The sequence below is a fragment of the Tyto alba genome, unplaced genomic scaffold (genome assembly GCF_018691265.1).
Source record: "Tyto alba isolate M040663 unplaced genomic scaffold, T.alba_DEE_v4.0 Super-Scaffold_48, whole genome shotgun sequence".
Taxonomy (NCBI): domain Eukaryota; kingdom Metazoa; phylum Chordata; class Aves; order Strigiformes; family Tytonidae; genus Tyto; species Tyto alba.
The window spans coordinates 6,302,166-6,315,770 of record NW_024881324.1 but is presented as its reverse complement, the minus strand read 5'-3'; the positions used below and the strand labels follow the sequence as shown (position 1 = coordinate 6,315,770).

The window sequence follows — 13,605 nt, the reverse complement described above, 5'->3', positions numbered from 1 at the left end:
TGTAATGCATATTTTAACATGTTTTCTTTTAATTTGTCACACAGACTTGTGCATGATTATATACAAGTCCGTATTTTTAAATGCAGTAGCACAAGTGTGTAAGATGTACTTGGTTGGGCTAAAAAATTCAGTAGTCTAATTTATCTTGAGATATGCTCAGTCAAGTAGTTTTTCACAGCAGTTAGCTAACACTTCAAGCTCTAACAGTGCCTCTGAGCCATAAAGAAATTTGCATGTAAGAAATGTTTTGAATCTATTAAAACCTCAGCTCAGAGCTAAAGAGTTGCTCTTATGTCTTTGTTGACTAACATGAACTGAGATCTTAGAAAAAGCTAGGCTGTGATCGACAGATGCCAAAGCTTAAATTTTGATATGATTATGTATTTCTCTCACGCACAGCATTGTAAGTCTGGGACTGGAGCTTCAGAAAGACAGCAATCAATGGGTCTGTGCAAGAGTACACAAAATACATTACTCCTGGCAGTCGTCAAGACAGAATTATTCAAAAAATAATCTGAAATGCATTTGATCATATACTAGATGGCTTAATAATTTATATTATACCTTATTAGCAAAGTCTTGTGTTTACTTTGTGGCTGCCAAAACAAGATGAAAGGCTGCCTCCATGGAAATACATGATGCTTAGCTCAAAGCGGCTGTCTTTGCACTTCAGTTTGATAATTTCCCTTCCTTCTCTCATTTTGATTAATAGTATATAGGTTTAAATCTTAGAGTACCTTTTCCTTTCTTGCTGTCCTTTCTAGTGATAACAGTGTTCCTAATTAACAACAAGTCTACCAAAGACTCTATGGCCTATCAAGACAAATTAGTGTAAACACGTGTTTCTGAAAACTTCTTTACCTTAGGATTTCCTCCAAGTATTTTTAGGGTAAAAGAGGCTTTGGATTTAGTTCTAAAATCCACTGAACTGAATCATTATGCTAATCTTCCCAGGTCTTGCAGCTACAAAAGTGTGATTTCTGAGCTCGGCTTAACTCTTGCACTCTGACTAGTGATTGTGCATAGGAAATATCACCAGGTGTATCAGTTCAGAATATTACAGAAATGCCTTGAAGATTTCATTGAAAAGCTAATGCAATGCAAATATTTTACCTAGAGATACAAGTAAGGGCCTTTCTGAAATAATACTTCTATAAAGTGAGAGCACAGGGAGTGAACCAGTGTAACTGCTAGTTCAACAAATGAGATCTTTGCCTCTACCCAGGATTTTTACACCAAAGGTGCATGAAAGAGCTCTACTAAAGTTGGTTTCCCATGGAGAACTCCCCTCCCCACGAAACATGAAAGACCTTTTCTGCAGGTGTCTTGGATAGCTCTTTAAGGTACAGTATATGAAAAGCTTTAGGGAAAAGAACATACATGAGAGGATCTCAGAATATAGCACTAGAGTATTGCAAACTCTGGAGCTCATGTGACAGCCCAACGAAGTTCTTGTAACTTGTTTTGTCTACCCTAGAAGGCTAGGGTAGAACCTAGAATTTTAGTTTTAGTTTCTGTAACTTCATCCTCTCCCTGCCTCCTCTGTGCATGCAATATACACTACAATATATACTGTATACTTTACCTGAAAACTAATTCCTCAAGTGAAGCCTACAGAAAGACTTTTTGCCCGAATAAAAATAGGTGCTTTTCACTAGCACAGCTGCTAACATGATATTTGTATGTTAGTAAGAACTGATTGTATTCTAGACAGATGCTTCACCGCTGTCCCGGCTGCAGCGAGGGCCACTCAGCCCTTAGCTCAGGCTTAAGAGAGTGCAAGAAGTGGTCAGCTTAGCAGAGCTCTTCCTCTTCCCACTGAGAGTTTTGTGCCGTGTCTTACAGAGCTGCATGACAGGCTTTTAGAAAGAGGCATCTACCTGCAGGTGTTTCCGAGAGATTATCCTGGTTTTAAAAGCTGTTGTACGAATTGGAGGGGGTACAAAAGACTGCCATTTTCTAAAGGAGCCTTTCAGTTACAGGAAACCAGATGTACCCTTTTTTACAAATCCATCTTCTGTGACGATAATGACAGAAATTTTCAAGGAAGCCAGTGTTATTACCCATGCATCAGTGTTGCAAGGCACACTTTTGGGGCAAACTAGCCCCAAAATAAATAGTTCTTAGACAACATGGATCAGATGAACATATTCATTACTTCTCTTGAAAGAAAATATTTGGCAGGATCATCTGAAGAGATAGACATTATCGAACAGAAATGCAGTAGTAGTAGTAGTGATAAGCTGTGAAGTACATCTTAAAGGGTCACTTTAGTTCGCAAATTGTGATCTTTTTGTCCATATAAGAACATTTTAATCCATTAGAACATTTGTAAATAATTCAGCTTAGTAAGTCGATAGGAGTAGTATTTCATGTATGCATCTATTGAAAGAAAAACTTCTGGCTTAAATTGTTCGACAGTCTCTTACACAATCTGAGATATGATCTGAAAGTTTTCAGCAGTTCAGAAAATCTGACTACCAGTAGAAACAAATGCATCGGAGTTCAAAATATAGGATAGAAGGAGAACAAAAGTGTAGTGAAATTCTGAGACTTATACACCCAACCCACTTAAGTTTCCGTATTAGTAAAATGCTGTGAGAGAAAATCTTATCTAAAGAAAGAAAATTAAAAATGGTTTTAGTGTGTCGGTATGATTATCCAATTTATGGGAAATATGATAAAGTAAGGAAGAAAATGGGCCTCACAGCTTTACCGGCTGACTTACTCAGATGAAACACCACTGGGACAACTGGCCATGGAGCCAGGGGTGTTCCCCACCACCGGAACTTTGTAAATCTTGCTAAAATCTCTTTTACCATTATGTCCTACTAGCAGTATTCAGCACTGCCTAATGCATATGCATTGCATGTTGCAGTAGAGGTTTAAAAAAACAATATGGTAACAAAAAAAAAAAAAAACAGTATAGGCTATTTGTGATCAAATTATAGCAGCAAGATGAGATTATTTGGGTTTATGTTGGAAAACAAAAAAACTGTAAAACAGAAATGAAGTGCCAGTGAAATCACTACTGGAAACTACTTCAGAGAAACATGAATGAATGCATGAAATGCTCATGTGCTTAAATGTTAGTAAAGGGGAAAAATGTCCCTCAAAACATCTTACAAGCTGGGACTTGTGTTAGAGGTGTTTTGCTGGCTACCCCCAGTCTGGCAGAGACAGGTAGATAGGGACTGAGACTGGGCCTGAAGAGGTGCACTGAGGAGAAAGTTACAAAGTCATTTATGAGGTACTGGCCCTTTCTATCTGTTTTCTAAGGGATAACATCTAATGTTGTACAACTAAATATTCAGGACTTTACCGGTTATCAAGCTGTGTAGAAATATTTTAAAAAGAGTTGGGAGTCTGATTATGGTCAGCGAAATTTTAAGTCATGAATCGGTGAAAATAAAATACTGGAAGAAATCAGTCTTTGGTTGTATTGATGTTTTTTCAGCCTTATCCATTCTTTTAAACCACTTTAGCCTTAATGTAGCAATGATACATGTAAAAATGGGTCATGACAATAAATTATGCACCTTAGAATGGTAGAGATTTGAGACCTGCAAAGAAAAGAAAGGCTTTATAAACATCTAGAAAGAATAAATTGCAAATGAGTTTTATTCATATATAAAAAATCTTTAATATTATATGGTTTCCAGTTTATTCTGCAGGCAGAGGTTAATCAGCTTTGATTTGGGGGGACAAAACAGCTGTGGCCAGTTACTAAAATTTCAGGTGTCTTAGACATTGATTGTAGTTAATAACTTAATAATATGAAGCAGTTTCATAGTTTTTGATGAAGCTAACATACTTTGTCCAATATAGACTGAAGTCCTGGAGTAGTGTTGTTATTGTGCCTTACACTGCAGAGAACTACACCCTAATTTGCTTACCTGTTTCCTTTCCTCTGTTTTCCCGGTTGATGGCCTTCTGGGTGAAGCATATATAAGAAGTCATCCTCATTTCGTAGGTCACTTGTTTAGTAACCCTTTGCCTGTGTGAATGGTGATGTAAATCAACAATACCTCAGATGTTAGAATAGCACTTAGGCCAGGTTGTCCTTTGCCCCTTTGATGCTTACTTACCTAACCAGTAGTAATCATTATTTTCCTTCTACAATAACTATAACGGAGCTGATTCCTGAAATGGAAAACAGTAGGCAGTTACAGATGGTTTGAATTGTGCTGCCACACTTTCATGGCAGGCACCTTTTTTGGAGCCTTGATACGTCTTCGAGTTTGCCCAGAAATACATTTAGTAAAAAAGTATCAGGTGTCTGGTCTGTGTTTTCATGTGACCCTGTTTCAGCTGCTTGGAAATACATGATGATCCAGATAGGTACTTTCTGGATCCCTGACTTGTTTTATACAAAATGTGAAGGAAAGAAAAAATAAAATGGATTAATCAGAAACCTTTTATAACTGGAAAATTTCAAACCCATTAAAAATCCAGCTGAGCTCAGTTGAATTCCTAAGAGATTATTGAAATAGAAGGAGAAAAAAAGAAACGATGAACAGAAATATTGAATCTTACGATGAAGATCATTACACCTTTGCTTAATTACACCTTTACCACTTACGCCTCTTGCAAATGGCATCAGATTACAGTTTTAATAGATGTTTTTCCTTTTGAATATCTACAATGGTAGCATGCTGAATTGAACAAGGTTACAAGAGAGAAATGTTTCTTGTTCTTTCCACTTGGATTTTCTGCTGAAATAGCAACTCAACATCTGTAACTTGTGCTGCAGCTAAAAGTCTTCATATTCCGGGGGATCTTGGTGCTTGCAGTCAGGTTGAGAATGGTAATGGCAGGCACAGCAGGGAAGTGGATGCAGTATGCTGAATGAGAAGGTGAGTGTTTTAGCACAGCTGCCTCCTGAGGGTCAGGGGAAAGGAAAAGCTCTGTGGGAGGATTTTCAAGCACCACTGAGCTGGCACACCAGGAGACGATGATTGACTTTAGAAGAGCCCTGCTGTGCAAAGGATTGTAGTGTTGTGGTCCCCTTTATCACTGGTTAGACATTTCTTTTTGAAGAGGCCGAAAATGGGGGAGTAGTGAGATAGCAGCAAAACAAACAAATAAAAAAATAATCATCAAACAACTCTCCCTGATGACGTTGAGGTCTGGAGATTTGTTTCTGTTGCTAACAGCTTCATTGATTTGGCAGTTAATTTCATTAGAAAGATGGACTATGTAGGGCATTGGTTAAATTTCTGTATGAGAAACTGATAACCTGATAGTGCAGTGCAGGTTGAATTGACGCTTGTCTTGAAAAGGGATATTAATGTGAATCTCAATATAGAGAGGGGATTTTCCTCGTATTTGGTATGTACAATCAGAAATACATAACACAATTTCAATCTTAATATGTGCATTTCTTCACAGGAGTTCAGACATGCACCACAGAATGGCACAAACTGGAAAGCACACCCTTCTGCTGAGGTCCCAGTGGAAAGACCGCTCAGCTCGTGGATGGCTTTGCAGCTCCCATGGCAACAAGGAGGAGCTGGACTGAAGATACTGTCTGTCAGCCTGGCTCTACTGGCAGTTCTTGTTATGTTTTACTACGCAGGAATGAAAACAGAACTGTGAACTGAATGAGGCTTTTATGAAAACAATAAAACTGCTGTTTAAAATCTTCAAAGGAAACACTTTTAACAACATTTTTTTTTTTTTAAAGCTAATATAAATTGGGCAATAATTTGTACTCACCTTATGCCTTTCCTGTCATTCATAGGAGAGAATGTTGATAAGCTCTAGGAAGACCTATTTTGCCAAAATTGGAGATCCTTGGTTGGCAGAACAGTTTGTTGCATCTTTCCTCTTTTTTCTCAAATGATGCAATGTTTGCATTGCTTACTCTTTTCGTAACTGCTGTAGCAGGTAAAATTGCATGCAGGAAACTCATTAAGTTTATAAGAAATCTTTCCATTGAGTGATGTTGGTAATCTTTTATGGGCAGAACATTTAAAGCTTTCTTAAGTATTTTGCTTAATGCAGTGTGATGGTTTGATATGTGTCTTTTTACATTAGAATCGAACACTGCTGGGTCATTAAAGTTTGTCACTTGTTGCTATTGATTTTGTTGTCATGTCTGAAAGAATTTTTGGCCTGTTACCTTGTCTCTCTCACTTCACATGAGTTTTTAGGCTTTGTTAATACAACAGAGTTGTATTAGAGTTCTGTTAAAAAAAATGATTTATTACAGTCTCTATAGATTTAGTATAATGCTTGGAGAACTATGTGTGAATCTCGTATTAGCCGTGCATTGGATCATGCTGTGTATCAGACAATATTGCTCTGTTAGCAGGGAGGTTACTTTTTGCACACTGCAAATTTCTCATGACTTTCTTCAAGCCGTTTTTGTCATGACAGGATCTCCATGCATCTTGAGATGGTGCTGGTCAGTCAGGATCTGGACTCTGTGCCCGGTTCTGCCAGCAGCTGACTGCGTGATATTGTTTGTTCTTTCATGCCTTGTCACCTTTCTAGATCGTCATCCAAACTTCCACTTGCAGTGTCCCTTTAAAATCTGAAGAGCAGGAACTGTATTTTTAATTTTTTTTTAAGTATGTTTGTGGTGTACCCAGAACAGATGGAGCTGAGCTGCCTGCATGGTTGTGGTTTAACCCCGGCAGGCAGCTAACACAGAGCCACTGGCTCGCTCACCCCACAGTGGGATGAGGGCAAGAATCAGAAGGGTAAAAGTGAGAAAAGTCGTGGTTGAGATAAAGATAATTTAATAGGTAAAGCAAAACAAGGAATTAATTCACCACTCCCCATAGGCAGGCTGGTGCTCAGCCATCCCCAGGACAGCCGGGCTGTGTCACACGTAACGGTGACTTGGGAAGACAAACGCCATCACTCCCAATGTCCCCGCCTTCTTTCTTTTTCCTCCCAGCTTTTATTGCTGAGCATGACATCATATGGTGTGGGATGTCCCCGGGGTCAGTGGGGGTCAGCTGTTCCAGCTGTGCCCCCTCCCAGCTCCTCGTGCCCCCCCAGCCCCCTCGCTGGTGGGGTGGGGTGAAACAGAAAAGGCCTTGGCTCTGTGTGAGCCCTGCTCAGCAATAACTAAACCATCCCTGAATTATCAACGCTGTTTCCAGCACAATTCCAAACCAGCCCCATACCAGCTACTATGAAGAAAATGAACTCTACCCCAGCCAAAGCCAGTACAGTGGCTCTACAGTGCAGATGAATAATCCCCCAGGAAGGATGCTTTGTACTTTATAAACCGAGGATTCCAAGTAGTTACAGGCAATTAATCAGGAAGTTCCACCATGATGCTTTCAGTACAGCCTGTAGATTATAACAACAAATGTAACTGTCTTCAGGAAATTAGGTGTGTAATGACTTGACTATTATATTTCTTATTGCAACCACTGAAGGTCATGAGCCAGGACTGAAAATTCATGAGATTTTTTTTAAAAACCTGTGCTCTTGATTTGCTTCTGCTTGGATTTTTCAGGCTTTTCTTTACAACCAGTAATATGTAACAATCAGTAATTTCTATTTTTAACAAATCTGAAATTCGCAGAAAACCCCCACTTGAATCTGGGAGCTGAAATTTTCAGGAAAGTACCACATATCACAAGATTCTCGGGAAAAACAGTTGTCAGAATCATTATATCTAAGACAACCTTTTGCATTTGATGGGAATAAACTATGCAGATATGTTCTATGCCTCTAGCACTCTCTCTGTCAGCCACTCTAGCTTATCTAATCGTAGCAATTACAGACTCATTGCATCAGCTGTTACAGAGATTTACAAAGCTTGTGATTTAGATTCTGTGCATCATTGGCTTTAATGGGACCAGTTTATTTTCTTAGAAATAATGCAGTATACAGAAAGAGGGTGAAGAAGACTTTCTAGATGACATTGCCCATGGATGCGGTATATTCTTAAACTGAGCTTTAACCTGGTAAGTAGGAAGTGTTGTTTATCAAGCATTTTATTATCTTCCCTTAGATTTTGAGAGGACTTCTTGACACTGTATTGTAAAGCAGTAAAGTGTTTTTCATTTGTTCCTGTTTATTTACAACTAAAGCTTTGAAAGGCACTGAGCTGAACAAGTCAGTTCTGGTCAAACAGCTCATCTGGACCTTCAGGCAAAGCCCAAGGTGCACGCTGCCCGGGGCTGCGGGTGGAGGCCAGGAAACCTACCCAAGTGCAGAGTGAACTGCAGAAGTACATCTACTTCATGGAATGGGTTGACCTGAACACATTTGATCTGTGGTTTTTGCTCGCGTTTGGCTCCCTGAATGCTTCTAACTGCCGTGCCAGGTGGTGTTTTTAATTTTTACGTTGGCATTATGTTTGAGGCAACTTCCACCAAGTATTCTCTCGTTACAAGCCATTGAGGTGGATGAGAAATCTACTGCACTCCGAGTTCATGAGGTCATTGCGGGGGAAGTTTCCCCACAGTCACTTGATCTCACTTGTACATGTGTGTGAACACACTCATCGCTAGGGAATGTGTCTGCTAATAAGCAATCTACATTCAATGCCTTTTTTTTATTTTTTAAGCAAAAAAAAAGAATCTAATTTCCTTTTGGTACCAAGGAAGCCTCAACTATTTTTCTTAAACGTCTGTGGTAGCTCTGAGTTCTCTCTGGCTGTTTCCAGTGAGGAATCTTGCAAACCACAAGACTTGAATAGCAAAGACATCTTAAATCTCTTCTGAACAACGTTAAGCGCACACTTTTTATGTCCTACTTGTGCATGGTTTTGGATGGTGGAGGACTTTGTCATTTAATCTTTTCATTGTAGATTTCTATTAATGGTATACTCATTTAGAAAAATAATATGAAATAAAAGAAGTGGTTTATATAAAGCTTGTTCTATAAAGCAGGAGAGAAAGAAGGAGAAGGTACCTTTTGAAGAGAGTTCATCCACCTCTGTCACATCATTGCCTGCACATCTATGAACATCTGACAGCTTCTGTTAATTTAGTTTCACTCCTCAGTTCAACTTCCCATATGGAAAGCTGGAGAGATTTTTGAATAACAGCAAGTAATATCTGAAGTGGCAGCAACTGGCAACTCTGACATTGAGCTTGGCTGTGGCCATTACCCAGAATCCTTCCGCACTTCTTGAGAAGCAATTACAATTTCACAGGTTGGAATTAAAATTCCCTGCGGTATGCAATAGAGTAACTGAAACTGTCAAAGTGATTTCGAGCTGCTAATCTCTCGCTGCTCGAGGAGTGAAAATAGAGCCCCTCTTACCCAGGCACAGATCTGACAAAAACTCCAGCCTTCCACTACGGTTAAATACATATGGAGAGTGGCTTGATCTACTTACAGAGGGTATCTGTAAAGATGTTATGTCTATGAACATTTGTGTGTTATTAACAAGTCTATCTTTTTTAACTTTAAGATGTGTGTAACTTCAGGGACTAAGACAAATATAAAAGAAGTATTAGGCAAGAGCTCTGATAATTTGGAGGAATGAGTGGGCACGTGCCTGTTTGTGTGAGGCTTATTAAAATCTTTATTTATGTATTTTTGAACATTTAGTATTTTTTGCTGGAAAAATTGCTTGCAGCTTTCCCAAATTTTATTTTCACATATTTCTAGCCCACATTTCATTTTGAGTGCACTATGTTTGGCTGTATAGATAGAAGCAAAGAGCATTCAGAAATCAAAAACAGAGGAAAAAAAATGAGGGGCTGTAAAGCTAGGGTTCAGAATGAAAAATATTAGTGCAAAAGCTGCAAAGCAGGTTTGAACTAGAAGACACAGCCCACAGAGTTAGCGACTGGCTGCAAAACACCATTTGACTTGTTCAGAGGCAGAGTTCATCCACTAGATAATTAAAATTAGAATGATTGCTGGAAAGTATTTGTGCAAATATCATTAAATGTCTTTTAGTTGCATATTTCATTCATGCCTGCACTTAACATTGAAGTGAATGCTTTTTTCTTTAAGTGAAGATGCTTCGGTAGCTGGCAGAGGGGAGATGAATTATGAATACTCCTATTTTAATTTTAAAGAAGCCAAACACCAGGAAAAAAAAAAAAGAGTAACAAATAATCATGTCTGCACCTGCTGGTATCCCAGCGTCTGTTAACTCCCACTTGGGAAGCTGTGGTTATGAATTTGATCATTTATGCTGTAGATCTCCTTGTGCTATGTTGTGACAAGTTGAGTGTTTGAAAAGTCATGGAAGTGCCTGTGTTCCAGTCAAAAAGCTAGTCAAGCTGATGGCAGAAAAGATCTTCAGATCTCTTTGTTTCTCTATTCCACACCTCTCTCTTACGCCTTTTCACCATCTGTGCATAGACTTCTCTCCATTCCTTAACTCTTTTTTCATTCAAATCTCTTTTATCAATGTCAGGAGTTTAAAGAACAGTTAGATAACGTGTTGAAGTTTCCACATGATCCTCTTAGGAAAAGAAGGTAAGAAAGGGGAAGGTAAGGATATGTGGTCCATTGATGAAGGTGCTGTGATGATCAAAGAGCATGAGAAACTTGTGCAACAGTATGAGAGCTACATCGTCACCTAAAATAGCTCATAAGGTCTGTCTTGTGCATCCCTGTCTTTCTCTGCCTGCAATCATTAGTTGCTTCATCTTGTATTCTCACTCAAAGTAAACTGCATTTGAGATGTACTGCTGGAAAAATCCAGAGTGACTAAATTACATGTACTAGGGCAGACTGAAGTACAGCAGTTATGTAGGCTAGGATGTGCAGGTATATGCAGTCCCAAAAAAAGCAGCAGGCAGTGCAACATCATACACCTCTGGTATTAGCAGCTGAACTTTTTCATTGAGTCCTAATTATTGACAAGCAAATTCCAGGTATCAGAATCCCCCTGTGTGCAGAGAGCTACCATTGAATAGGAGAGGAGAGTTGGGGAAAGGGAGAGAGAAAAGGAAAGGGAAAAAAAGAAGCGGAATCTTAATTAGTTATGTTTAAGTACAAGAGAGTGTTATTTAGTAGCTGCACACCAGAGAAATGCATTAGCAGTTAGGAGGAAGCTAAATACTTCACAGTGACAACCCAAATCTCTTCCTTGCACCTTTTGCTTCTTTTTCCCAAATACTTAATCTACATTCCATAGGTATGAAGATTCCCTGAGTAAAACCTAACCAGATCAAGAGGAGGAAGGTCAGCTTTTTGACTGCGGTGATTTAGCACTTTTTTCACTGAGTGGGAGAGTCAGAGTGTGTGAATCACATCCCACGAATGGAGAAAGAATAATATTTGAATATCTTTTCAACAGTCTTTATTTTATTGGAAACTGTGCAGCAATGATAGCCCTTCTCCTTGAAAAGTGGTGGTAATGTGGTGTTTATGTTACAGACTATGATCTGCCTTGGATGATTTGCGGAATGCTGGTTGTAGGTAGTGAAGTGAAATTCCATGCTGGTGACCAGAGTGTGATGCAGATTTGTGCCTACAACTTGCGTGCTTTAAGTGTCCCATCTGTCATTGATGTGAGAACTGGCTAGTTGTGCTCAACTGAGCATAAAATATTGTGTCTACTCCCTTCCTGGGTGGCGGCTGTGGGGACTGGTGTACAAATGGTTAGTTGGCAATGGGTTACAGATTACAGGAGAAGCTTGGAGATGATAAAACACACCTGAAAAAAAAGTGCCGTGATTGTTTGGCACATAGTGTGAGTTGGGGGGGTCTAAGAGAAATTAGTATCATGAAGTCATGACACCGTGGGAGACTTGACTTTGCATAGATAGGATCTCCTTATAGCACAGTCTTAAGAGTAAAACTGTTTTATGGTGCTTGGAAGGCTTTGCTGCAAAGCCATCCTTCCCAGCTGCTCATAGCTCTTGGGGTTACTGTGGTGTGTTGGAGCAGCACTAGTGTCGGTGTCGGAGAAAAGCAGGGCAGCTCACCTGGCCTCTGCCTGCAAGCATCTTGTGGAGGACAGCACTCCAACTAGTTGTCACCTATCTCCCTGTTTTGTCAAAGCATTACATTTCTTACTGCAGGGTAGGGAAAATGGATAAACTGACCAGCAAAGAGACTTGCTCACTCCAGTGGCATTCAGTAAATAATACATGCTGGTAAGTGCAAGCTTCAACTACTTGTTTTTTACTTTCCTTCCCTGTGAGCCTACGTTCTCTCTTACAATTTCTTCCAGCTGCTTCATCCAGGCTCTCAGCACCTCATTTTGTTTTGTGGAAGATGATGTGTCTTGAGAAGGATGAGTATTAGTCTGAGCACAGTGGCTGCTGCCCTGAAAACAAGAATGCTGCTTCTCCTGTGGAGCTGATTTGCCAGAGGTATCAGTGCTTGGAAGCTATTGTGTAGCAGTGTCTCTCCTTTAACTGCATAGTGTCTGGTTGCCATAGCCTGTGGAGTATATCAGAAACTCCCATTTGCTAGTAGGGAGTATTAAAAGGCCTCTTCTGTTGTGCTATATTATTTTTAATCTTGCAAAGCCCAGAAATGTAGTAATTCAAAGCAAGAGATAAAATACATCATTGATGTCAGTTGAACGTTTTAAATTTGATATCTGCTAGTGGCTTTATGAGCCGTAAAAGTCAACATCTAGCAATCATTAACTACAAGATCTCTATGCAAGAGATTATAAAGGCCCATGTGTGACATGGTCTGCAGAGTATTAGTATGAGACAGCAGAAGGAAATGACTGAGCAAGTTACCGAGTCAACCACACAAATAACCACTAGCAGAGAGAAGGATGTTCCCACTCATGGGACAGCTTAATCTCTAAGTATTACAGTAATATTAAGGAAAAAAAAAAAAAAGATAGCACCTTGGTTATGCTGAGCAGCCTTAATTTGCTTCTGTCCTGCGTGGATTGTTTAGTAGGCAGAAAGGGCAATCTGAACGACAGACTCCAGCAGAAGGATAAACAGAGCCTAACTTCAGTTAACAGCTTTGGCTCTGTGAGAAAGAAGCTGTTTGGTACAAATTTGAACCTCCTGCACTTCCATATCTCCCCATTCAACTCTAAAAAGAGTGATCTCCTTGTTTTAATTTGGTTTTCTTTGGGATATTTTTTTCTGCATTTTGTTCCCAAAACCTATTTTATCTGACTCTGAAATACTACTGAACAAAATCATTCACTTTTATTTTTAAGATGAAGCTTGTTTGTGTTTTGTTATGTCGCCGGTGATCCTGAATCAACTGGCACCTTACTTGTAAGTGGACAGGATTAATTTTTATATTGATTTGAACCTAAACTGGAAGGTTTCAGTTGGCCTGTAGAGCACTACTAAGGGGATCAAGAAAATGAAGCCTAGCTAGCAGTCAGTTTGCTATATTTACTGTCTCTACCTACAGATTTACCAGAACCACATACTGAATACTGTTGAAGCTAACTAATCTAAACCCACCAATAAATTTTGCATTTCTACCAGCTTATAGTGACATTAAAATCAGGCACACAGATAATTTCATAGCCTTGCCCTGGCTTATATCTGCTGTAAGAATTATTACTGCAGGACAGTAGTATTACACATCGCTCTCACCACCTCCTCCATGGAACCAAGAAGAAAAACAAACAGTAAACATCAGATGAGAGGAAGTTCCTAAACTTCATAAAGAAGTGGCTGTCTTCTGCCTCTGTACAAATATTCATGAAAGGTCGTAGTAAATTGTAGTTTC

The 13,605-nt window shown here is 39.3% G+C and overlaps 1 protein-coding gene across 3 annotated transcripts in view; it reads left to right on the top strand.

The window, feature by feature from the left end:
* The window catches only part of CDKAL1 (CDK5 regulatory subunit associated protein 1 like 1), a 432,929-nt gene extending 426,843 nt beyond the window's left edge, over positions 1-6,086 (top strand). For all 3 annotated transcript variants that reach the window (XM_042806719.1, XM_042806718.1, XM_042806720.1), the window contains exon 16: positions 5,392-6,086. In XM_042806719.1, coding sequence (XP_042662653.1) covers positions 5,392-5,598 — 207 coding nt within the window. In that variant the 3' untranslated portion in view covers positions 5,599-6,086. The remainder of the gene's footprint in view (positions 1-5,391) is intronic.
* Positions 6,087-13,605: the final 7,519 nt, after the last annotated feature.